The sequence below is a fragment of the Tenebrio molitor genome, chromosome X (assembly GCF_963966145.1).
Source record: "Tenebrio molitor chromosome X, icTenMoli1.1, whole genome shotgun sequence".
Taxonomy (NCBI): domain Eukaryota; kingdom Metazoa; phylum Arthropoda; class Insecta; order Coleoptera; family Tenebrionidae; genus Tenebrio; species Tenebrio molitor.
The window spans coordinates 8,869,259-8,892,520 of record NC_091055.1 but is presented as its reverse complement, the minus strand read 5'-3'; the positions used below and the strand labels follow the sequence as shown (position 1 = coordinate 8,892,520).

At 40.0% G+C, this 23,262-nt stretch overlaps 2 protein-coding genes across 10 annotated transcripts; one reads left to right on the top strand and one right to left on the bottom strand.

Moving 5' to 3' along the window:
* Positions 1 to 410: 410 nt before the first annotated feature.
* Positions 411 to 10,745, top strand: siz (Brefeldin-resistant Arf-GEF family protein schizo). Of its 6 annotated transcripts, none has more exons than XM_069061547.1 (7): positions 411 to 848; positions 7,375 to 7,623; positions 7,681 to 8,947; positions 9,024 to 9,498; positions 9,558 to 9,752; positions 9,812 to 9,982; positions 10,034 to 10,745. In XM_069061547.1, the coding sequence occupies exons 1-7, from the start codon at positions 652 to 654 to the stop codon at positions 10,243 to 10,245; spliced, it is 2,766 nt and encodes a 921-aa protein (XP_068917648.1). In that variant the 5' UTR covers positions 411 to 651; the 3' UTR covers positions 10,246 to 10,745. The 6 variants fall into 6 exon arrangements, with proteins under 6 accessions (XP_068917648.1, XP_068917649.1, XP_068917647.1 ...); XM_069061548.1 differs by lacking the exon at positions 411 to 848 and adding an exon at positions 1,091 to 1,282; XM_069061546.1 differs by lacking the exon at positions 411 to 848 and adding an exon at positions 1,895 to 2,393.
* Positions 10,746 to 12,073: 1,328 nt separating this feature from the next.
* Positions 12,074 to 22,625, bottom strand: LanB1 (laminin subunit beta-1). 4 transcript variants are annotated; one of them, XM_069061542.1, is made up of 20 exons: positions 21,807 to 22,625; positions 20,916 to 20,997; positions 20,818 to 20,868; positions 18,636 to 18,764; positions 18,205 to 18,457; positions 17,985 to 18,153; positions 17,420 to 17,933; positions 17,180 to 17,368; positions 16,627 to 17,132; positions 16,172 to 16,576; positions 15,857 to 16,049; positions 15,038 to 15,802; positions 14,788 to 14,987; positions 14,636 to 14,732; positions 14,394 to 14,585; positions 13,907 to 14,340; positions 13,358 to 13,708; positions 12,962 to 13,308; positions 12,766 to 12,907; positions 12,074 to 12,712 (listed from the first exon to the last, which is right to left on the bottom strand). In XM_069061542.1, the coding sequence occupies exons 2-20, from the start codon at positions 20,980 to 20,982 to the stop codon at positions 12,248 to 12,250; spliced, it is 5,469 nt and encodes a 1,822-aa protein (XP_068917643.1). In that variant the 5' UTR covers positions 20,983 to 20,997; positions 21,807 to 22,625; the 3' UTR covers positions 12,074 to 12,247. The 4 variants fall into 4 exon arrangements, with proteins under 4 accessions (XP_068917643.1, XP_068917644.1, XP_068917645.1 ...); XM_069061543.1 differs by lacking the exon at positions 21,807 to 22,625 and adding an exon at positions 21,587 to 21,725; XM_069061544.1 differs by lacking the exon at positions 21,807 to 22,625 and adding an exon at positions 21,575 to 21,592.
* Between the last annotated feature and the right edge of the window lie 637 nt (positions 22,626 to 23,262).

Genomic DNA, 23,262 nt, shown 5'->3' with positions numbered 1-23,262 from the left:
TCTAGCTCTATTAACCGAAATAAATATATTTCTTTTTCTAAAACTTCCAAGTAAAAGATCTATTTTAAACTAAAATTAAAAGATAAAATATGGGAAAAAATATATTGAACAAGATGTGACGATGTGGCAATAGGGCACTTTATAGAAGCGCCATCTGTAGTAATATTAAGTATTATAAATTTTTGGTTGTATACAAGTCCTTCCTTCCTCGGTATTTTTTTTAGGCTTTCAATTATTAAAACTTTTCATTGTATTTTAGAATAGTTTAAAAAAACTGATTTTTTATTTGTAAAAGGAAAAATCGTTCAGTGTCGATAATAAAATTATCTTCAGTGGTGTTACTGAGAGTGGTCAGGTGGAGCCACGTATGAGGTTTGTTTATCCTGTTTTGCCCTGTGCGTGCCATAATAACGTAAGAGAGATGGACGAATAATAGTGACAAAAACGAACCGACAGTGCGGCGCGTTCTATTTGGTCTGTCAATATCGTTTGAGAGTATGATGTCATAATTTTTTTTCAAATTGTTGTGTTAAAAACAAATTAAAAGTCCAAAATCGGTAGTGAATGAAAATGTTCGTGACATTAAAAATCTGGACAGTACCGTAACGTTTTAATAACATTGTGTTGGTTGGATATAATAGCAGACCTGCAATGGCAGGAATAGATGTCGATATTAATTCATTGTTGGCCCAAAAAGATGCCATCATTCGGGAACAACGGGACCAAATAATAAGGCTTAAACGTGAATTAGACGGTGTCGCCAGCGAAAGAGATCTCCTACTGTGTGAGAACAGTAACCTCAGGTTCGAATTGGAAATGGTGGAACTGAAACGACTTCAAGATGAAAGGTGAGATTTAATTCATCAACGAAAAGTCAATTTTCGCAACCAAACGATCATAAGGACAAAGGTTTCCACGATCTCGCGGTCACGTTCACCACGAGATGCGATTTATTATCTTATCGTTGGAAATTGATAAGCCGTGAAAGTAAATTGACGAAATCGGCAAACATTTTGCGACAAATTTGCTTGACAGCTGTTTCGTTGTTGTTGCCCTACATAATTCTTATGAGACTGTTTGTTTTTTTCTGGTCGGGTTTGTTGTGATTGTATTATTTACAATTCTGGGACAAGGATGTTGTAAAATGTCATAAACACCGACGCCTCCCACTGACAATAGTGACAATGGTGGTTGCGCATGCGCTTTGTGCGGCGACGTCGCCGACGCCGAACGTTCACACTGCCCAAGAAGACAATAAAGTTATAGTTTTTATTAAATTAAGGTAATCAGAGGGCGCGTGCTTATCGCCGATGCACCGTCGACAACGTCGTTTGACGCTAATCGAATTAGGCGTCGGTGTCGATTGGGGCCGGGACTCCGGGAAGATGTCATTCACCTCGAGGATGCACTTTGGTGGCAGTCGATCGCGGAAATACGCACCCACGGGCCCACAAACTGTCATATATGCCACAGTCGAACGGCGTATTGATTTCTAAATAAGGGAAAGTGAACGGATATCCTCAGGCTAGTCTGCGGCTGTCATTTTTCAAGCGGTTCTTTAGCTCGCCGAACGTATTCTTGGTATCGGTATAAACCGAGCACCCACACGTTCGCGGTAATTGCTCGCATGTCAGATCCGACGTTTGTTTGTGTAGTGACACGCCACATGTCGTCGGTGGTGGCTGCATCTCGACGCCTCTACTCCAGTGCGCTTACCGTCTCGACGCCTACACCCCGGGGGTTGTCGGGTTGGCTCCGACAACTGGAATCGGTGTTTATGCTGTGAGGTGATGTAACACCAAGGACTGTGACTGTGTGACGTCACGCGGTAGCCCCGCTCGCCTTCTTCAAACTGTGCCGATCGTTCCATTCGGTTGTCTGTGGTGAGGTACGGTCAGCTGACATTTACCGTCAACAGTTCGGAAACTCGTCCTCTGTTTTGTGGTTTCTGTTCTCTGCGTTTCCTTTGCGTTTTGTCTGATGCGAGTTATCCCAGTGCCCCATTTCCTGTTGCCACCACAAACCGCCACCAAAAAGTAGAAAGTTCGATTACTTTTACTATCGCCGTTCGTTCGATCCGGAGAGTGGACGTCAAGTGTAATCATGATACGTGAATTGTGAGTGGTTGTAATGCGTGGACAGTCGCCAGGGGGGTTTCCCCAGCCCTATGTGCGCCAGAATCAAGTCAGAACGGAACATGTCAGGTCTACTAACCCTGTCCACACGGTCGATGTATGCGATAGAACGGTCGTCAGAGTCAGACGATCGGGCCTACAACAAGAAAGAATTAGAGTAGTTTGTACAACCAGAAGACAACATGTCAGTCGCTTGGTCACTGTCGCTGACACTTGTCACACTTTACCACCCTTCAGGAAACATATCACTGTTATCAGGTAAAAGCCACGAATGGACGCTGCTGAACGTTTATTTGTAATCGACTTTCAAGTATAAATGTCACAGGTTTATCGGCTGTGAAAGACACTGAAACGTGTTGGCCAACAGAAATGTGTTAAATTTCGCATTTAAGAAGGCAGAACGAACACGAACAATCGAATGTTTTACCTTTAACCCCGACGACTAGTAATTTTCGAGATTTGTCAATGTCAAAAGTTAAGTATACGCTTAAAAAGGAAGTGAATCGAACAAAATTGTACGTTTATTTAGTTGAAATACGTATTTGGGTAACTATGTTGCTCTATTCACCAGACCTGAACACTGCTAGAATGTTTTTCTATTATAAGAACAATCGCGAAAAAGTTGTTTGGAGTGCAATTTCAGCCGAATGAAAGTCGTCGATTAGTAAATTATTTGAATTGGATTTTCGAGAGTACTCTCGATTCTGAGTTGCTCTATCACAACGCACTTAATGCGTTTAATCACTTGGCAATTTAATTATCTGTAATAAGAGGCTGTGTTGCATTGTGTTCGTTCAAACTTCAGAAAGAATTGGCATTGAACGTTCGATTGTGTTCATGAGTATGTTTTCGTATTATCTATTAATATCTATTAAAATACCAAAATAGAACAACGAATAAATTGTAAACTCCATTCTTATCTCGATTAGCGCTTGCGACAAGTTTTTTGGTCTCAACTGGTGATCAATCTCAGTTTTTGCAGAAAACACGGAACTATTTAAAGTTTATGGTCGTTTGTTTCTCTGATTTATGCACAAGAGAGTTGGCCAAAGCAGTAATGTTTTGTTGATTTTTAAAATCCTTGATATTTTGACCTAGTGTCGTATTTTGTGGAGGTTCGATTGGCTGTCGGGTGAATCACTGGTTTATAGGTGGGTGATCAGGACACGGACCTCGTTCTGCATGTACCGTTGGGGTAATTAACATGCGCTTACCGTATTAGTTTATTTTTGTTTTGTACCGAGGTTGCTAATGTGCCATTAAACCTACATTTGCTTAACTGTTTTCGATTGCATTTTATATGTAACAGTTCGGCACGTTACATATTCACAGCTCGGTTAACTTTGTTTTTGTTGAGCCCATTCTACAGTGAAAGCTCTGTTGATTTCAATTTTTCCATTCCCAGACTCAATATTATTTTGTTTTTCTTTTTCTAATTCTCGTTTAAGTGCGAATCGGGTTTTTGCCGATATTTTTCTCCGCATTAATGGATGCAATTAAGCGGTTCTGACGTCAGATGTTTATTTTCCGGTCGGACAGTACCGACGGCGTTGTCTCTTCGCGAGAAATTACTAAATCTGGCAACAATGTTTTAAATGAGGGTATCGTTAACATGAAGTTCCGCTAATTGTCTCTACCCTACTTTGATAAGTGGAATACGTAGGTACTTTATTGGAATAATTGCCTGCGTGCTACTACATTCGGCACTATCCAATTAAAATAAGTATGCTTTTTTCCATGATGAAACCCAGCTCAAGTGGAATAAAAACCATTAACGTTAATTCATTACTTAAATCAGATGAATCGACATTAACGTGATCAACATAAAAAGAAATAAGGGGCGGCTATGGAAAACAATTTGTGAAAACATAGGACGTAACTTAATAAACTGTCATTTGTCACTTGTGACATTGACGTGAATGTTATTGAAAAAATTGTTTCCACTCGAGAAGACGAAATATTCATGATAGAATCCTATTTTCGAAATGGGAACGAAGAAAATTGTGAGTGAGTTTACAACAACAAACACACAACACTGTAGTTTCGTCGAAACCTCTCTTCATCATCGCTGTTGGTTCGATTGAAGCTAGGCCACATGTTTTCAGAAGTTTCGTTTTCCACAGCCGCCCCTATTTTTTTGTTCTTGATTATGTTGTGTAAGTTACCTAAGTGAAATAAACGTATGTATAAGGATTTATTACATATTCATACATAATTAGTTCCCGAAACAACAGATTTATTATGTGTTTTTTAACATTGACGATAGTCGAGTATTGCACCTGATAAAAATGAAAAGTCGTAAGAGTATTATGTCATCTGTGCAGACAGATGTTAAATTTTTTTTCTTGTTTGATTTAGAAAATCGCTATTAATCACAACACACAAATGCTGAATATTCGAACAACTTTCTCCTTTATCGTAGAATTATACGCAATTTTAGAATGTAAAACAAACGTACTTTTTCCTAATTTGAATTTATTTACACATAAATGCTATTATATATTTATGGTTTTACTGTTATGACCGTCGCATTGATTGCATCCGACGAAAGTGTGCTGAACTTCTAACAGTTTTAACTCGACTCGATTGCTAAATCTCGTTCTGAACACGTCACGCGACTTAAGCTAAGACAGGATTTCTGTCGATCATCGCGAACTGTCAAAACAAACTTTCCGATTTCCGCGTCGTTACGGTTTCAACTTGCTTTGCGTCGCATTAACGGCACAAAGGTGGCAATAATTAGCGCAATTTCGCCAATATTTTGTTATCGAATTAGTAAATGTTTTTTTTTTGCACTTGTTCGGTAACGTTCAGAATTGTGGCCAGCTTGTCGGTGTTGTCGCGCTTACGCAACGGTAGACTGATTTTATTATCGTCGAACTTTCTACGATTTCAGTTCCCAATAATGTCGCCTGATTTTTTTTTTCCAGCACGAATTCTCCGATCCAGAAATAGCGGACAAATTGATTTCGTTTTGGCCGTCGGGGAGAGGAAAAAACCACAACAACAGAATGACGTCCGCGCCATTATTACATTTGAACATGTACGAAATTGCGTATGCCGACATACGTGGCTAATTTTAAAATTAATTGGCGAATTAGGTGGGCGGAAATTGCCGTAAATTATCGAGGTCATTAAAACCATAGAAGGCGGTTTTGTCGGTAGATTTGCTGTTGGTTTGAGGTTTTTCGTTCCAAAAGTGAAAATTTCAGAGGTAGATGTGTTCGAGGAACACGATAAGGGAACGAAAGGGGGACGAAGGTATTCGACAACATCTGCTTTTCGTTCGGTCACCACACGCCACACATGCGTTAGGGCTACCACCTGCCGGTCCCTCCCTTTTACCTAACCTTCCTTGAGGCAAGGGGGGTACATGACGTGTCGACGAACACGTGCAACGTGTCATATTCTAAAGAAATACGATTTTCGACGCTACAACATTATAATATACACTAAAAACTTGAAAGAAATCACATCTGATGTCAGTAATTAAGGCGTCTCTTACGTGCGGTTGTTTTATTTTTTGGTGTAACAAAAAGTATTAATGTAATTTTGGTAAATATCCCTTCCTGGAAATTCCACCATCAAGGCTGGCGTCGTCGATTGAACAGTAAAGATAGTCGTGTGATTGCGAAAAATCTGTGTTTTTTTTAAGTGTTGATGAAAAGTTGACGGTCACTTCTGTTCTTGGGTATTGTCTCGACCGCAATATTACCAAGTCCTTTAAAAGCCTCGTCACGATTGTCTCAGGACTTACGAGTAATCTAATAATGTCAGCGAATGATTCCAATTGCTCAAAATGAAATTAATTCGGCTTTTAAAAGTTTCATCACGTACATAGCTCGAAAATTTTAATAGTTTCTTCGATGATGAAACACATGATGCCCGATTCACCAAATGCGGCAGCTGCTACTCTTCGTCCTTATTTTTTCCTTTATGGCTGATCTGACTACCTGTGATTTAGGATTGGAACCATTTACCATCTTGATTTTAGTCCGCCAGCTGCCTTCTCAGAGGCCACACAAGTCTGTTGCGACAGACCTTACATGTTTATTTTGTGCGTGTATGTGTTTATGTGGTATTCGCGATGATCATATGCATATCAGGATTTTTAGTGGGAAAGTAAGACAATTTTTGTTTTATTTTCCGCACCAGTTAAAAATGTTGTTCCATCGAACGCGTTCAAGTTGTCTAGTACACAACCGTCACGTACGCAAAAATTCACAAAAATATTTTGTCCATCCAGGTCGTTTAATTTTTATCGTTCCGCGTGCGTAATTTTTGTCAAATTAACCGACCCCGGTCGCGCGCTGTACAAGACTTCGAAAATAAAAACCTCACGGCTCAAGGATATCTACCAGGTGGAGAAATCAAACACCATTCTGTATATCGTGTGAAATTCGCAAAATTGATATTTTTACGGTTGTGCGTAAAAGGTGCGGATATTTTTCGATCTTGTGCTCAGACGATGCACCACCACCACATCTGTGTTCTATTTATGAATTTCCGGAAAACCCAGAATCGAATTTTGACTAGATTTATCATTGCGCAGTGTCGATCTAAAAGAGGATGTGGGACGTCTTGTTCGAAAATGAAATATATTATCTCGTTCGCACCAGACAAGCAGAGATCCACTTGATTTTCTCGGCGATTGTTTTGCGTTGTTCGAAGGGAACGGGGCCTAAATATCGTGTTAAAGCCACGACCAAGTAAAGCCCAAGCCCTAAAGACACTGTTTCGTCCTGTAGCTGTTAATTACAATAATTGAGTCAAACGCAAGATGTCACGAACGTCAGAACACTTCTCTGAATTTCAGTTGTGAAAATGGTGTAATAAGGGGCGTTCAGAAACGTGATACTTGTCCATGTTTGTGAAAATCTTGCCGACCAACTCATCGATTTAATGCTTAATTGCATTTTTATGTAGCATTCGACTAGTTTTTTCCACGTTTGAAGCAACTTCACCAGTTGTTTGTCGAAGAAATTTTAGTTTCTCTTGTTTTATTTTAATGACATTTCGTTTGTCTGGTTTCATTATTGTTTTACCGTGTTTTAATAGTGGTGACATTAAAATGGTTTCCGTTGCTTTGCGTAGTAACAGGTCAATAACAGAAAGTCCATAGCTTAATTCTACAAGGTTATCCGCGCAATTTTTTCACTGTTTCGTGTTATTGCATATTACATTTGTGTGTATTTTTAAGACAATGGACTCGATTTAAATTGGAACTTTTCTCTTGTAGTTTTCCACCAAAAATGGAGAGGTCCCAAATAGTGAATTCGATGGGTTCTTCGGATCACATCCAAGAGCAAACTTACATCCAAGCTCCGAGTTTTGTCCAGGCGCAGAACTACAGCACCCCGACCCCTAGTCCCATGTACTCTCGTGCATCTCCGAACAACTCTACGTACGTGAACGTGTCGCAGCCCCTTCACAAGAAGGGTTCTCTTCGGAACGGGGATGTACTGAAGAGGTCGAGGGTTCAAACAACGTAAGTGGGACCGTGTGACGATGAGAATAAAAGAAAAGTTAATTCGAAATAATTTAGGTACGAACTGTCGCAAGACATTTTAGATAAGCAAATCGAAGTGTTGGAGAGAAAATATGGCGGAGTTAAGGCCCGCAATGCCGCTCTCACAATACAAAGGGCATTCAGACGTTACACTCTTCTTAAAAAATTCGCAGCCATTACGGCAATGGCCAAAGCCGAGAAGCGTATCAGTCGCCGAATCCCCGCAAATTCCGAAGACTGTCGTAGCACAATCGGTGAAACTGAACAACAGTGTTCTGAATACATGAGGAATTATGAAGGGCACGACTGCTCGAGTTTGAGGGTCCTTCCGGTGAGGTCGATGTCGCTGAGGGAGAGACGAAATATCGACAACATGCCGATCCCTCGAAGCCAATCGGGCACTCCAACCGTCTGTTGGGAGAACTATTCGGCGTCGTCCCTTCAGCATTATTACTCTGCAGCCGATTCGAAGTCCGATTCGGCAGGCACCCAAGTCACAGCGAGCCCTAGTTCGTGCAGCACTCCGACGACGTCCACCAACGGCTATTCGCGCAGCCGGCACAGCCTCAACAGCAGGAAGGTGCCGCCGGAGGTGCCAAAAAGGACCTCGAGCATCTCGTCGAGGTCCATCGATCCCAGACATCACAAGACGAACGGTCTGACCAAGACCAACGAAAACGGTTCGTTGTCGAGTGTCCAAAGTTCCGGTAGTGACAGTAGCATATCGGCCGAGCGCGTACAATGCGAATTTTCGGGGTCCCCGGTCTGGAAGCGCAAAGGCAACCACATCTCCGAATACGCCGAACCGGCCCTGGAAACCAGCCTCGGCAGCATCTCGAACACAAGCGCTTCGACGTACACTCTGGAGAGGACCAACGAACCACAAGCGCCCACGAGCTACAAGATAACCGAAACAATCAGAAAACGACAATACAGAGTCGGTCTCAACTTGTTCAACAAGAAGCCGGAGAGGGGGATCTCCTACTTGATCCGAAGAGGATTTTTAGAAAATTCTCCGCAAGGAGTCGCCAGATTTTTGATATCGAGAAAGGGACTGAGCAAACAGATGATCGGCGAATACTTGGGCAATCTTCAAAACCCGTTCTGCATGGCGGTTTTAGAATGTTTCGCCAACGAGCTGGATCTGTCGGGGATGCAGGTTGACGTCGCCCTTCGCAAATTCCAGCAGCACTTCAGGATGCCCGGAGAGGCACAGAAAATCGAGAGACTCATGGAAGTGTTCTCGCAGAGGTACTGTCAGTGCAACGTCGACATCGTGGCACGTTTGAGATCTCCGGACACGGTAGGTGGATTCAGAATTGATAAACGTGCACCCATAAATATGTACCTACCTGTAAAGTTGACGGTTGTTGTTGCAGATTTTTGTGCTCGCGTTCGCTATAATCATGCTGAATACGGACCTGCACACTCCGAATATCAAACCAGAACGTCGAATGAAGTTGGAAGATTTTATTAAAAATTTAAGAGGAATTGACGATTGCGGTGATATAGACAGCGACATGTTGACCGGTGTTTACGATAGAGTCAAAGCGAATGAATTTAAGCCAGGATCGGATCACGTGACTCAAGTGATGAAGGTCCAGGCGACCATCGTCGGTAAGAAACCAAATATGGCCTTGCCCCATCGTCGATTAGTGTGCTACTGTCGTTTGTACGAGATTCCCGATATTTACAAAAAAGAACGGCCAGGTGTACACCAGAGAGAAGTGTTCCTTTTCAACGACTTGCTCGTCATCACAAAAATTTTAAGTAAAAAGAAATCTTCAGTTACTTACACGTTCCGAAATAGTTTCCCCCTGTGTGGGATGACTGTGACTTTATTCGAAGTTGCCCGTGAGTTATTTTAATATGTTACATTAGGACGACGTTCGGACTAACCCTTTCGTATTTAGATTATCCGTATGGCATACGTTTGAGTCAGAGGGTCGATGGGAAAGTGTTGGTTACATTTAACGCCCGAAACGAGCACGACCGGTGTAAATTCGCGGAAGACTTGAAAGAGGCCGTCAGCGAGATGGACGAGATGGAAAATCTGAGAATCGAGGCGGAGCTGGAGCGTCAGAAATCCAACAGAGGAACTAGAACAGGTGATTTGCGAAAAAGCGAAAGACAGAGGTGACGAATTGCGGAGTGTTTGTTTTTACAGGCACGGAGAATCGAGACAGTGGCGTGGCAGACGTAGAGGTGTGTTCGTATCAATGTCCGTGTTCACAGAACCAGGCGCTAGGAGGGTCGGAATGTGTAGACGATGCGGGTCACGATACTCAAATCAAACGTTCCGCTCTCAGTAATTCGTTGTTAGATATCCACGAACAATGTAAGTTGTTAGCGGAGTGACTTGACGTTATTAGTAATTTTGTCAGTGTAGTTGCAGGAGAAAAGGCACAGCGCCGAGGTAGTGTGGGGTCGTTAGATAGCGGCATGTCCGTCTCATTCCAGTCTACGTCAGCCAGTACTTGTTCGCGTTCGGACAAACTGGCGAATAAAGGTAAACCAGGTTTGCATAATCATCAGTCATTCCTAGGAGGCTTGTTCAAGAAGCAACAGAATAGTGTGGTGGTGAAGTCAACTGAAGTGTAACTGTAAACAATCCAAAAATATTATATAGATGTAATCAGTTCTTTTTTGAAATTTAACTTGTGCATGTTATGAATAACCAAATACATTTTCACCATTTATAAGTGTTACCAAATATATTAATTATGGCTGTCTGATTTCGCCCAGTGCGTATTACTTAATTTTTGTTAATTTTGTTTTTCATCATTTCTTCCTTGTTAATAGGCGAGGCAAACTTAATGTTTTCTTTTAAGATTCTGCATCATTTTTCTTATTCGCGATTTTGACGGCTATTCAACATTAAGGTTGCCTTAAACCGGCTCTCTGTCATTAATGACATTGAACATATTGATAATTGTCTTCTAATGTTGCCTGTGAAGGATTTGTAAATAGTTAAATTATTAAAGAGAGCAACATGTTCTAGTCGATTGTAAATATGTTAGCAATCACTATTAATGATATTAAATAATTTAAATGTATGTAATAAGTGTTTTTTTAATAACTAATAAATAGTCAGACCTTTATCTGTGATTTCCTTATCATCCGATAAATGCCTGTGTTGCACACTTTATAACATTCAAATGCTGTAACGAGAATTTTATCAGTATTACAGTTATCATTTTTTAATCGTTCAATCGAATTATCGTTAGTAGGTATTATCATTGTCTAAGTAGACTTAGACAATGGTATTATATAGCCATTCAAAATGGGTCAAGATCATACTGTTTTATTACAAAAAATAACGTAAGACAGAAAGAATTGTGAATAATGGTACTGGATATGTCAGAAAAGGACTTAATTGTAGCAGATTCAATTAATAATAAAAGCACAATAAAAGTAACACGGCTTTGAAGGGTTTGTTAATAGAAATAGAAAATGTTGAATTTGTCGCCAACATCACCGGCGTTTAGTAGCAAAAAGAAAATCCCTAAATTAGAGGTTTTTGTTAGTTTTCATTTAATAATTAATTATTGTTCAATTGAATGACTGCCGACTTTTTAAAACTATGTTTATAGGCAACTCGTTAATGTGGTGATATTTTTAAAATTTTTCATTTCTCTTAAAAAATTATTAATTTCTTGCACCAGTGGCGTAACTGCAAACTGGTTTCCCAAGGATGCATAAATTAAACAATGAAAAATTCTTAAAACAAGTCATTATACTGATAATAAAAATTAAACACTAACGTAATAGAGGATTATAAAAAGGGTATAAATAAGAAAGATTAAATATTTGTCACAATTACCGGTTAGAGGTAATAAAAGAGGGTGAAATGCGAAAAATGGAGTTCACGATGATTGAAAGGTGTAAAAGAAAACAAAAAATATGTATACCAAGAGTCCTTCGACATTGGTGAAAAAATTTTGTTTGCTGACCAACCTAAACATGTAATAGATACTCATTGCCCAATATTTAATATCTGAGGAGCCGTAAAGCCATCAGTAAAATTTAGCGATTCCAAAATTCATTTTAATATCTGCTACGGTCCGGCTTCGGTATCTTACTAATTCATTTTGCAATTTCTAAATAATAAATAGGTTTCATCTTTGCAGTAAAATTCTTGTCAGTATGTTATAATTTATAAACAAGGCAAAAACGAATAGGGAATTTTTCCTTTTTTGATTTTTTTTATAACTACAGTTTAAAATTTGTAACGAAAGTCTTTGAAATATATAAATGTACACATTAAATGTAATGTTTCAAGTACCTGTAACATTTAAAATTTATTTAGTGTTTAAGAATACGTGAGAGGATTGGGGCAATTATTTCGCTTTCCAAAAAAAATTGTGAAATTCCCTATTCATTTTTGCATAGTTTATTATATCATGTATATTAAGAAAAACTCTTCGTAAATAATGTAAAATTTTATTAAAATTAGTAGGGCAGATTATACGTAAAAACTTTCAAATATAAAACGTTAAAAGTATATGTACAAGCTCGTTGGCACTATTGGTTATAATAAAACATTAAGTCTACTCCTAAGTTATGATTAAAACGGCAGTGAAAGCTACATATTTACACGATATTAATTACAGTGTTTGTAGTACTGGACTCTCGCTTGTATCTTCTGATTGTAGCCATCCATTCGCCTGACCAAGTCCTGCAGTTTGCTCTCCAAGACTTCCAAAGTGTCCTTCTGGGTGTTGCTTTCCAGTTTATTTATTTCCTCTTTGTTGTTATTTATTTTTGCGATCAATGCCAATGCTCTGTTGAAGAGCTCATTCGCTCTATCCTTCGACGATTGGACTTTAGTTAAATTTACAGTTAAATTACTTTTAGCTTTGGCATATTTCGTCTGAAGGGCGTTAAAATTATCGTAAGTATCCATTGCCTTCTGCAAAATATTTGTTGACTCGTTAACCACACGATCCGCGTAAAGTCCATTATCAGTTATATTTCTTTGGAGCTGATTGAGTTGTTCTTCCAGTCGTTTTATGTCATTAGCTGTCGCACCGGTTCTACTTTGTGCCGACTCTGTCTCGATTCCGATCTAAAAATGAATGAAAGTCACATTAAACAATTTGTCTTTATGTGGACACAAACCTGCTCCAAACGATTGTTAACGATTTTTATATCATCTAGAGCTTTGTCAATTGCACTTTGTGCATTTTCCTGGGCTACGGACGCTGTTTCCAAAGCTTCATTGACTTCCGCCGCATCGCCTAAAATCGAGGTAGCATTTGCCCTACAAATTTTTAGTTATAAAAACAGTTATGCAATACAACAAATAAACAAATACTTGGCACTTTCCGCTCTCTCTTTAAGATAGTTAACTCTTCTCAAGTCGTCTTTAGTTTCTTCAATGATAGCATCAATATTTGTTAAACGATGAACAGCTTCTTTAATTTTATTCCCCATATTCGTGATTTCATCTGGATCCAGATCTATCTTCATAGCCAAAATTTGGTTTGACAGCTTTTCGATGTCTTCAGGTTTTGTTTTGTTTTGCGCCACAAACTCACGAATCTCCATTTCTAGACTGAGAGCGTCATTTAACGTATCATTGAACTTGATCAAATTGTCTCGAGCCCTGTTGAACGTATCCTCTGCTATAGTTCTCGTTTCGTTTGTGTTGATTTGTGACACCTAAAAAGTTTCCTTTATTTCAAAAATTTTACTAAATCGGATGATTTACGTTTCTGATAAAATCGTTGGCCAAGGCCTCTTTGTTTCTTAACGCTGCCTCTGTACTATTCGCGAGGCTTAGTGCAGTCTCGGCCTGTTGTTTGGCACCGTTTTCGCAAGAAATGGAAACGCCACATGTTCCACAGCCAGCGCCGCCACAAATAGAGTCGCAAGGATCACCTCTACCATCGCAAATTAATTCGTTTAGATCTGGCAACGACTGTTTTAAAGTATCAAGTTTTTGGTTCAAGTCGTTCAGCTTTTTGTCGTTGTTCTGAAGTTGCTGCTTGAAGTTGTTCGCAGTTTCGTTTATGGTGTTTTCCGTAGCTTTAATTTGGCGCTCAGCGTAGTTTATTGTTTCCTGCGAAGTTCCAAAGAAATTACATAAACAAAAATAATCGAGACAAAATACTTCTATTACACATAACAATATTTAAGACAAGTTATAAAATAAGCTGAATAACATAACAAAAAAAAATTAAGTACGTCAGTGTATTTAAGATTAAAACTCTGAACGTGTAAATCAAATAGATTCTTAAGACTTTTTGTTGATACATACTTCAGTTCGTTCCGCTTTGTGAGCTGCGAGATCCGCTTTGGTCTTAGCGTCCCGAATAAGAGTCAACGCTCCTTGAACGTTAGCTTCCTGCAACTGTGTTCCATTTTTCTCTAACTCAACAGTTTTGTTTTTCAAATCCTGAATTCTTTGTTTTAAACTTTTCAGTTTAAGATCAGTCAACAACATATTTTCTTTGGTGTTTGCTATGGACTGATCCAGATTCTTGACACCTTCATTCTCGGTTCTGTTTATTTTCGAACGTAAATCTTGCAGTTCTTCGATAATAGCGTCCGTATTAATTTCCTCACTATTACTCAACAATTGTTTAATTTCGTCAAGTTGGTACTGCATATCGTCGAATTCTTTCGTGTACGCCCCAGTGGCGCCAACTTTTTTAATATCACCTGCCCTATTTATTATATCCAAAGTTTGATCTACAAAATGAGTTGAAAGAAAACAATGTTACTTCAAGTAGTTCGTATCGTACTGCGTGTTTCCTGCAAAATTCGATCCCAATTATCGAAACATTCCCCACACCGAATGCAATCTGGCGCTTGCCCCAAATAGCCTCTGGCGCAGTTGTCACAGTTGTAACCACCTATTCCTGGCAAGCATTTGCAAGCTCCAGTCTTCATGTCACACTGCAAAGATCTTGAACCTCTAGCGTCACACTTACACTCTGTAATTCACAATTAAATTAGGCAATCTGGACCAGAAATTTAACAATACCTCGACATTCAATTTTCGGGTCCCCGAAGAACCGGGCCATGCATTCGTTACATTGTCGACCCCCAAATCCTGGCTTACAATCGCATTGGCCATCAAACTAAAATATTATGTGACAGCAGTTCTGACGTTTTCGAATTGTTAGGTGTTATTACCAAATTACATTGCTGGCGTAAGGCACCTTGAGGGTCACAGTTGCAGGACTCACAACCTTCACCGCTGGCAATTTTCCAGTGATTGGGAATGCATTCGTCGCATTTTAAACCAGTCACGTTAGGGAGACAAATACATTGTCCTGACGTTGGATTGCATGGTCCTGCCGAATGATTTGTTCCGAGAGGATGACAAACGCATTCTGAAAATTAAAATGTCACCACAATAGGATTTCTTTTGTTGTTAAGTTACCTTCACACATTTTGTCTTCGTCGTATCTGAAGAATCCCGGTCGGCACATTTCACAATGATCTCCTGTGGTGTCATAAAGACACTGCTTACATTTTCCAGTGTGAGGATCACAATTTCCAGGTTTAAATATGTCAATTTTATCATTACAGTCGCATGGCTGGCAAGAACCTCCAGGTTGCTCTGGATTTCCAAAATAGTTATCCGAACAAACATCGCATCGTGAGCCCGAATACCCTTCTTTACATTCACAAATGACGTCTTTGGTGTGACTTTCTAAACTGCATCTCTCGGCATACGAATGATTCGATCCTGGCACTCCCGGACAAGGACACGGCCGACAAGGAATGTCCACATTCAGCCTTGGATCACCATAGAAGCCCTCGACACACTGGTCGCAGTTATGACCTTGCGTGTTGTCCTTGCAGTTGATACAAGCGCCAGACTTGGAATCACAGATGTCGGCGTGGCCGTTACAGTCGCATCTTTGACAGTTAGGGAAGTTCCAGAAGCCGGTCCTGCACTGATCGCATTCTCGACCGTACGTGTTCGCTCTGCACTTACATTGTCCCGTGGTTGCGTTACAGAAGTTGTCGAGAGCACCGATACTGTTACAATCACAGGATTTGCATCCTTCAGGACCGAAGCCGTAGGTTCCTGGGGCGCACTGATCGCAGCGTCGCCCTACTACGTTCAGTTTGCACATGCAGTGACCGCCGTACTCGTGGCAGAGCTTCGACAAGGAACCAGTAGGGTCGCATTGACACGCTGAAAAAATAACCATGAATACTTAACGACTTCAAAAAGAAAACAAAGAAGTACAGAAGGCGCCGTTGAAGATGTACGCTCCAATGCTGCTGTAGTACTTCTTGCACACTTCTGGAATTTGGCCCGTTTGGACCAAATAAGCCGAGTAGGAGTTGCAGTGGTTTTGTTCAAATTCTTTACGTCTTGCTTCCGCCGGAACAGATCCGTGGAACCATGGGATTTTTTCGATTCTCGGAATTAAGACGACCTATTGTTAGAACAATGTTATACACAGATCAAAAAATAACTTAAGTGAGATCAAAACGACCTGCACGATCGCCATTTTGTACACATGTACACGCCATTTTGATCTTTGATGGTAGAAATTACCGAATCGATTAGAACTGACGCAGAAGGTGTATCTCGCTCGAAATTGGACCGCCTAAAGGTGAGTCTAATTTTGTAAGTTCTTCCACCCTCCAAGCAAACAGGAGGATACACAATGACACTCCTACTGTTTGCAGGAAGAGCAACTCTTCTGACGTCATCTCTTGCTCCGTGACAAGCACCGTTAGGATCAACTGGCCCAGGTCGTTCCAAAGTAACTTCAACTTCTTCCCAATTACTAGGCAAAGTTGGTTCATATCTAATTGCAACATCGTAGTCCATGCCAGTTTTAATATTGTCAATAGTGAACTCAATATATGAACGTTCAAACGCCTTCATGAATCCGATTCCAGTCCAAGAGATTTCAGAACCATCTCTTGGGGGTTCCCTGATCACAACTTGACAGTTCTAGAAATGAAAAAAATAGTATTGTCACATGTGATTTAGGACAAACGTACAGGTGACGATTTCGCAGACTCGGCTTCATACAACAAAAAGTCTAAACTGGCAGTGTAATGTTGTTGTTTCGGTGTACTGCAAGTTCTTCCAATCATGTGATCTCTACAAGGACACTGGCCACTGATGACGTCACAATTATTATCGAAGGAACCACCTGGGTCGCAATCGCACGGCTGACAACCGTCTCGCTTTTCCGACAGCCCCCAGTATTCAGGCAGGCACTGGTTACAGTCACGTCCGGTGACGTATCGCTTGCACGTGCACTCTCCATTATACACATTGCAACCCTGATTGTCGATTGTTCCGAAAATGTTACAAGTGCAGCTTTGACAGCCGGCGGGGTTGTTCTCGGTGAAGTTCCAGAAGCCGTTCTTGCAGATGTCGCACCTGCGACCCTCGACGTTGGTCTTGCAATGGCAGCTTCCCGCCACGAGGCTGTTTTCGGAGCTCGTGATGGAATCACAGATGCCGCCGTCCAACGATCCGTGGGGGTCGCAGTCGCATGCTGAAAGCTGAAGTTAGAATGGATCGACGAGAGTGGCGTTGACGTACGTCTGCACACTTCCGGGTCTTGAATGTCCCTGAGTGGGTCTCTGTAAAAGAAGGGTTTGCACTGTTCGCAGTTGGGGCCCATGGTGTTGTGCTGACAGCCGTCGCACACTCCTCCGCTGATGCGTCCGGTGGCCTCGTACAGAGCCGCGTCAAAGTGACAACTGTTGGCGTGGTTGTTACAATTGCATTCTGAAAAAGCGTCAGTTTATATTGTTGGTGGGGCGCGTTTCACCAACGCACTTTTACAAGCGTTCGTTTGTTTTCCGATGGCAGGTCTCCACGGTAAATCGTTGAAGAAATCTTCACATTTCTCACAGTTTCGGCCTTTGGTGTTGTGTGTGCACTCGCACCGCCCGTGAACCATGTCCGATTTGGGTTCGATTCCGGGCAGGGGAAGGCATCTGTTGGCGTGTCCGTAGCACGAACACGACCCCCGAACGACCATGTCGGTTATGGCGTAGTAATATTTTTCTTGAATGTCTTCCCGTCTGTCCAGAAGATCATCGCCCAAAGTGTGCAACTTGGTGAAGTTGATGCGCAAATTCGTCATTTTCAGCAGATTCTGGACCTGCTCCGAGTAAGGGTTGTCGATGTGGAGAGTTGGGGGTAAGACTCTGTAAATGATTTCCCCGTCTGTGGACGGATCGAGGGCCGAATAACGCGATTCACACACTACATCGGTCAAATTTTCCGGATATCCTTCTCTGATTCCGGGGAAGCTTTCGGCACAGTTGTAGGCAAAATATCGATAAACCTGAAACAAGGATCATAGATTGGGGCGTTTGGTGTCGATTGTATAGATGACCTGCCAGGTTCGCATGAAATCGTACGACCGCTCGATCAACATGGCCGCTGGTCTGAAAGTCTTAAATGTGATAATGAGATGGGTAAAATGGAATTCAGCTTCCAAGTCCAGCTGGATGTAAACATTTTCTTTGCCGTTTTCTGACTGCCACCACGACTTTTGTCGAGTTCTGCAAATTGCCAGTAGAGTAGATGTTGTCAAGTGTCCACATTTGACTCACCCCGGGTACATACGATACACGATATTGCTGATGTTGTGATTAAACAAAGGGTTGGGTTTATTCGTGGGTCTGGAATCGCACCGAAAACACTTCTTTCGCTCTTCGAGATGCGACACGATGCAATAGCGCTGTTGGCCGTGAAGACCGCAAGTGGATGAGGCGTAGAGTTGTTGTTCTCTACCTATCAGTAGGTTTCCGGTGGCTGGATAGCACGAGCTTTGCTCACACGGGTGCAGTTTCACCGGCACATAACCTACAATGGCGAAATCAAGCGACAATTATGAAGACAGCAAAACCAAAAGACCGTAGTTAGTTTGGTTATTGATAAACCGACACCCAAGTTGCCACACTGTTATGAGCTCGAGCTGTCATTAATTTGATGCAAGTAAAAGCCCACACCTTCAAATTTTCTGATATCGTGTTTCACCCACCATGACTATGACCGACACCGTATGCTCGGCGAAAACTGAAGACGTCTGTCAAGGGATGAAGAAAGTCCCCCTCTGGGTATTCTCTATCAATATCAGAAGGTGGCGGTTGGTTACCCCTTTTTATTGACGCTAATTAAACAGAAGGCTACATTTTTAGGAAAAGCAACTCAGCAAACCGGCACAGTGGAAGTTCAACCAATTACAGTTTATCTCGAAATAACTCACACATGTTAAAATTATTGTACTCGTAACAATAACAAAATACGGTCTTGTGAATGTTTCCGATATTTTTTATACTGGTTAAAATTAGAGTGTGACTTATTAGAAGACAAACTGTACACATAGTTATCTACAATATGTTTTCCTCCATCAAATAAAAATGAAATTCAGTGAATTTTATGCTCGTGTTAATTATATAAAATTCACTTCAAGATATTTCTGCATGTGGAATTTTTTTTCAGTTTTTATAGTAGGTTCATTCGATTTATTTTCAGTTGCATACTTCAGGGGGAGGTTTATGACTTGCTATTATTCTATTAATACTCTAATGTTAATCAAAGTCAATAGAAATAGAAATATGTAATACAGAGTGTCTCAAAATTCGCGAATTCCGAATTCAGAGCGTGGTAGGGAAGGATCCAGTGGAGCTCGAAAAATACTTAGAAAAAAAATTCGCTCTTCCTGAAGAAGATATAAGCACTTTAATTTTGTTCAATACATAGCAGCCTTCACATCTACTGTAGAGTGCATTTCAACGAGAGGTACACGTCTATAAACTTGCGCAGAAATCTGTTTCGGTCTACGGTGGCGTGGCTTACCTAGACAGTAGCGGCGTTAGTTTGTACTTTCCAGGGAATTTTCTAATTTCATTTCAACAGCTGATTTTTCGCCATTTTGTCGCAAATCACAGCCAGGTTATTGTTCTTCACCGTCTTATCTTTTATGTCATACAACTTGATTTCTAATCCCGGTTCTGAAAATCTGATATTTCCCGTGTTGTGAAAGTAAAAACAAAAATAAAACTGGACTACGCCAATGCACTAGATTTTGGGTCGCCCTTCCCCTACATCTGGCGCATCTCGGTAGCCACGCCTGTGTACCTCTCGTTGAAATGCACTCTAACAAAATACTATTTTACCTACGTTGCCGTTCCATTTTTAAGAAAAATCACAAAAATTTAAGATTTTTTACTCCAAAGTAAAGCTATTCTTCAAAAATTGTTTTACGTTATTATTTTCCACAATCATCTACACCATAAATAACAATAAACACTGAACTTTTCAGCCTGTATTTGAAGAAAACGCACTTCAAAGAGTGCATCATCAGACCAATGTATCTTTGTGGGGGGAGTCCCGATTTTTTTTTAATTTTCATATTTGGACTATGAAGTGATTCCCTACAACGCTCTGAATTCGGAATTCGCGAATTTTTAGACACCCTGTACAATTTTTGTGTTTTTTTTATACGTTAACAAAAATGCTGCCAGAATATAAAGAAAAATACTATACATATATCCGACGGAAATGATAAAATAAAATAAAATTTGTTATGATAAAATTAATCAATAAATCTGTTCAAGCCACACAAATATTTAAAATGGTATATTTTCTGTACAACATTAACTATTTATATCGTAGAAATAAAATATATAATGTGGCTCAATATCACTTTTCGTCATTTCATCACTTTCTTTCATAGAACCAGTGATAAGTAAATTTTCTAGGATTTTCTGTGCTTGTAATCGGTTGAAAAAGAGCGCTACAGACAAGAACTATATCAGCTTTCACTATTATTTTTGAATAGTACTTTTTTGTAACTGCTTATTTTATTGCTTATTATATGTAATAATAATAATAACTTTTAGATTTTAGTATTACGGAATTGGACGAAGTACATATTATGTATATCATAAATATAAAATTATCTAAATAACGCAAACACGGCAGTGGAAAATTAGATAATCTGAGAACAGAGTAAATAGCTATTTGACTAGAATAAAATTTTATAATCAATGGGAGATAATAATTTGGCAACATCGGAGTTCTATTTTAAATAAAAACAGTATAAATCCAATCAAAAATAGATTACGAGAAAATACAGCGTTTTTCTTAACTAAAAATGGTGTGAAGAATGGATTTGTTTACTATTTACATATTAAATAGGGTATTGTAAAAAATACTACCTCCTGAAGGATTTCCTCTTATCCGTCCGTACTGTCCAAATACGTGAAGATCTGTAAAATTCTGGTTAAAAAAGTGTATTACTGGTAGAAACACGTACTTTTTTGTACAATTTGGATAACAATTAGACCCAGAAGAGTCCACATTACAGCACGTGGGCGTAACATGGTCACAGACGAGTCCTGTACAAAATGACATCAAATTATTACCAGAAATAAAATCAATTATCGTGTCTTAACACCTAGCTTATTTAATTTGCAAGATTTTTAACAAAACAAAATAGTTATTGAGTTTTCTTATATGTCGAGTGAGGAGTAGTAAAAAATGTTGTTTGGGTGTCCTATCCTTTTAAACATTTGTCGACTTATCGTGAAAGAGAAAGACGGGCAAAACAGGAGATACAAATATAAAAAGAACAATAAGTTTATTGTCTTGAGACTAATTAATCGTATTTGTGGTGAAATGGAAACAATTAAGAGGTTGTTCCGATTGTCGCAATCGAAATTCACGTCGTAAGTTAAAATGATTAAAAGAGCAAGTGGGGGGCGGGGATTAAAACATTACGATTTAAAAGTCTGCGGCATCTAAAAATGTTCAAAATAGATGAATATGAGTTCATCCATCAGCAATAAACGTGATGAATGAGATCACTGTCACGCCTAATGCTGGTCGGTTCTGTTTATGATGCAGACCTATTAGGGCAATTATAATTCAGTCTCGAAAAGAACAGCACGGTCCAGCTTGCGGAAGGTTGTTTACCTCGATGTTTACCTAAAAACACGTGCACATAGACGAAAATACGTGCAATGGTCGAATCACATCTCACTGAATGCCGTGGTAATTAAAAATGCAAATTTACAGAACACTGGAAACTCGGCTTATCGGCCTCCGAGGGCGACGGCCGCTGCACTATGCCTCCTGTGTTCTTTCAGGCGGCCAGATTTACGATATTGAAGTCAGAGGAACACACTTTTTAAAGACGAGGACTTACCAGTCGGGAAGTCGGCCGTCTGTCTTCTCTTAGCCTGGGGCGTCCTCCTCCACGTCCCTCGCACTACCTCCCTACACACCGAGATATTCTTACTTACTACAAATTAAAACCGATGCAAAGTGTGCGGCTGAGACTCAGCTTACTCGGCTCAGTGGTAATATGAGTTAAAGAAAACATGTGTTGTACACTTGTGAGCAGTTGAATGGGATGGCGACGCGTCAAAGACGCTGCTTCAGCCCGAACCCTTATCGGAATAATTTCGACTAGTAGACCAATTTTTGAGGACACTGACTTCGACAATTGATCTTCGACACTCTTATCTATTCGGAATTACTAATTTTATTATATATTACACACTGCCTGCGAGACCCGGACTATTTCTTTTTCACATTACTATCGCCGCTACAAAATGTACCACAATCATATTTTTATCGGTTCCGAGCACGAAGAACTTCCTAACGCGTGGGAGGAGATAATTCACATCCGGAGGATCCGTCCCATACATCGCTCAAATCTTTTTGCCAATCAGAACAAATTACTGTCGCAATGCAAGCGCACGAACTCGCCACATTCAAATTTCGTAGTTTCCCGCTTGGTTCGAATTGTTTACACGCGCATGCGCGTCTAGTTGGGAATGTTACAAGGGAGTGTTTTTCGACATTTACAAGAACTACCTACATTACTGTATTTGTTATTAATAAATAGAAATGCGTTGTTAGATACTACTACTAGGGCCCCTTCAGAACACTTGCACATACGAGATCTCAGATGTAAACACAGCGATCGGATTGTTTCGTGCTTTAATTTTCCGTCGCGTGCGACGTTGCCATATTGAATAACGGTTTGCCGGTGGCTACCGTCTACAAACAAATAACTGGCGGGAAAATAATTTGTTTCCTGGTAATGCTGAAACTACGACTATCTAATTAGGTATCACAAATTTTTTCAAATTTTATTTTATGTGTTAGTCAGCAATTTCGAGTTGAGAGTAGATTTTAATGTCACTTGTTTTAAAATATTTTTCCATTTTTAGATTTTGTTAATATGTATAATGTTTTAATTAATTTAATTTAAGAGTAAAATATAATAATATAAAGCCTTTGCCATTTGCCAATTGAAACACCACCTGTTGATTGTCAGTTTGGCAACGCGGCAAAGATATTTAGTAATTTTTTGACTATTATTGCCAATCTTGCTTTTTATGTTATATTTTATTATACATCTTCCCCATTGTAGCTTGAGCTGTGAAAGCCGGAGTCTTAACAGCCTCTCTACTAATTCTGTCGCATTTATTTGCTGCTTCCAATCTCTCAATCATCCGACCTCTTTATTCAACTTTGCGCATCCTTCACAGCTCAAGCTACAATGGACAAACTGTATATACAGCCTGTAACAGAAATAAGTACATTAATTTTAACTGGTAATAAAACTCAAGAACAACAACTTTTCTAAATAT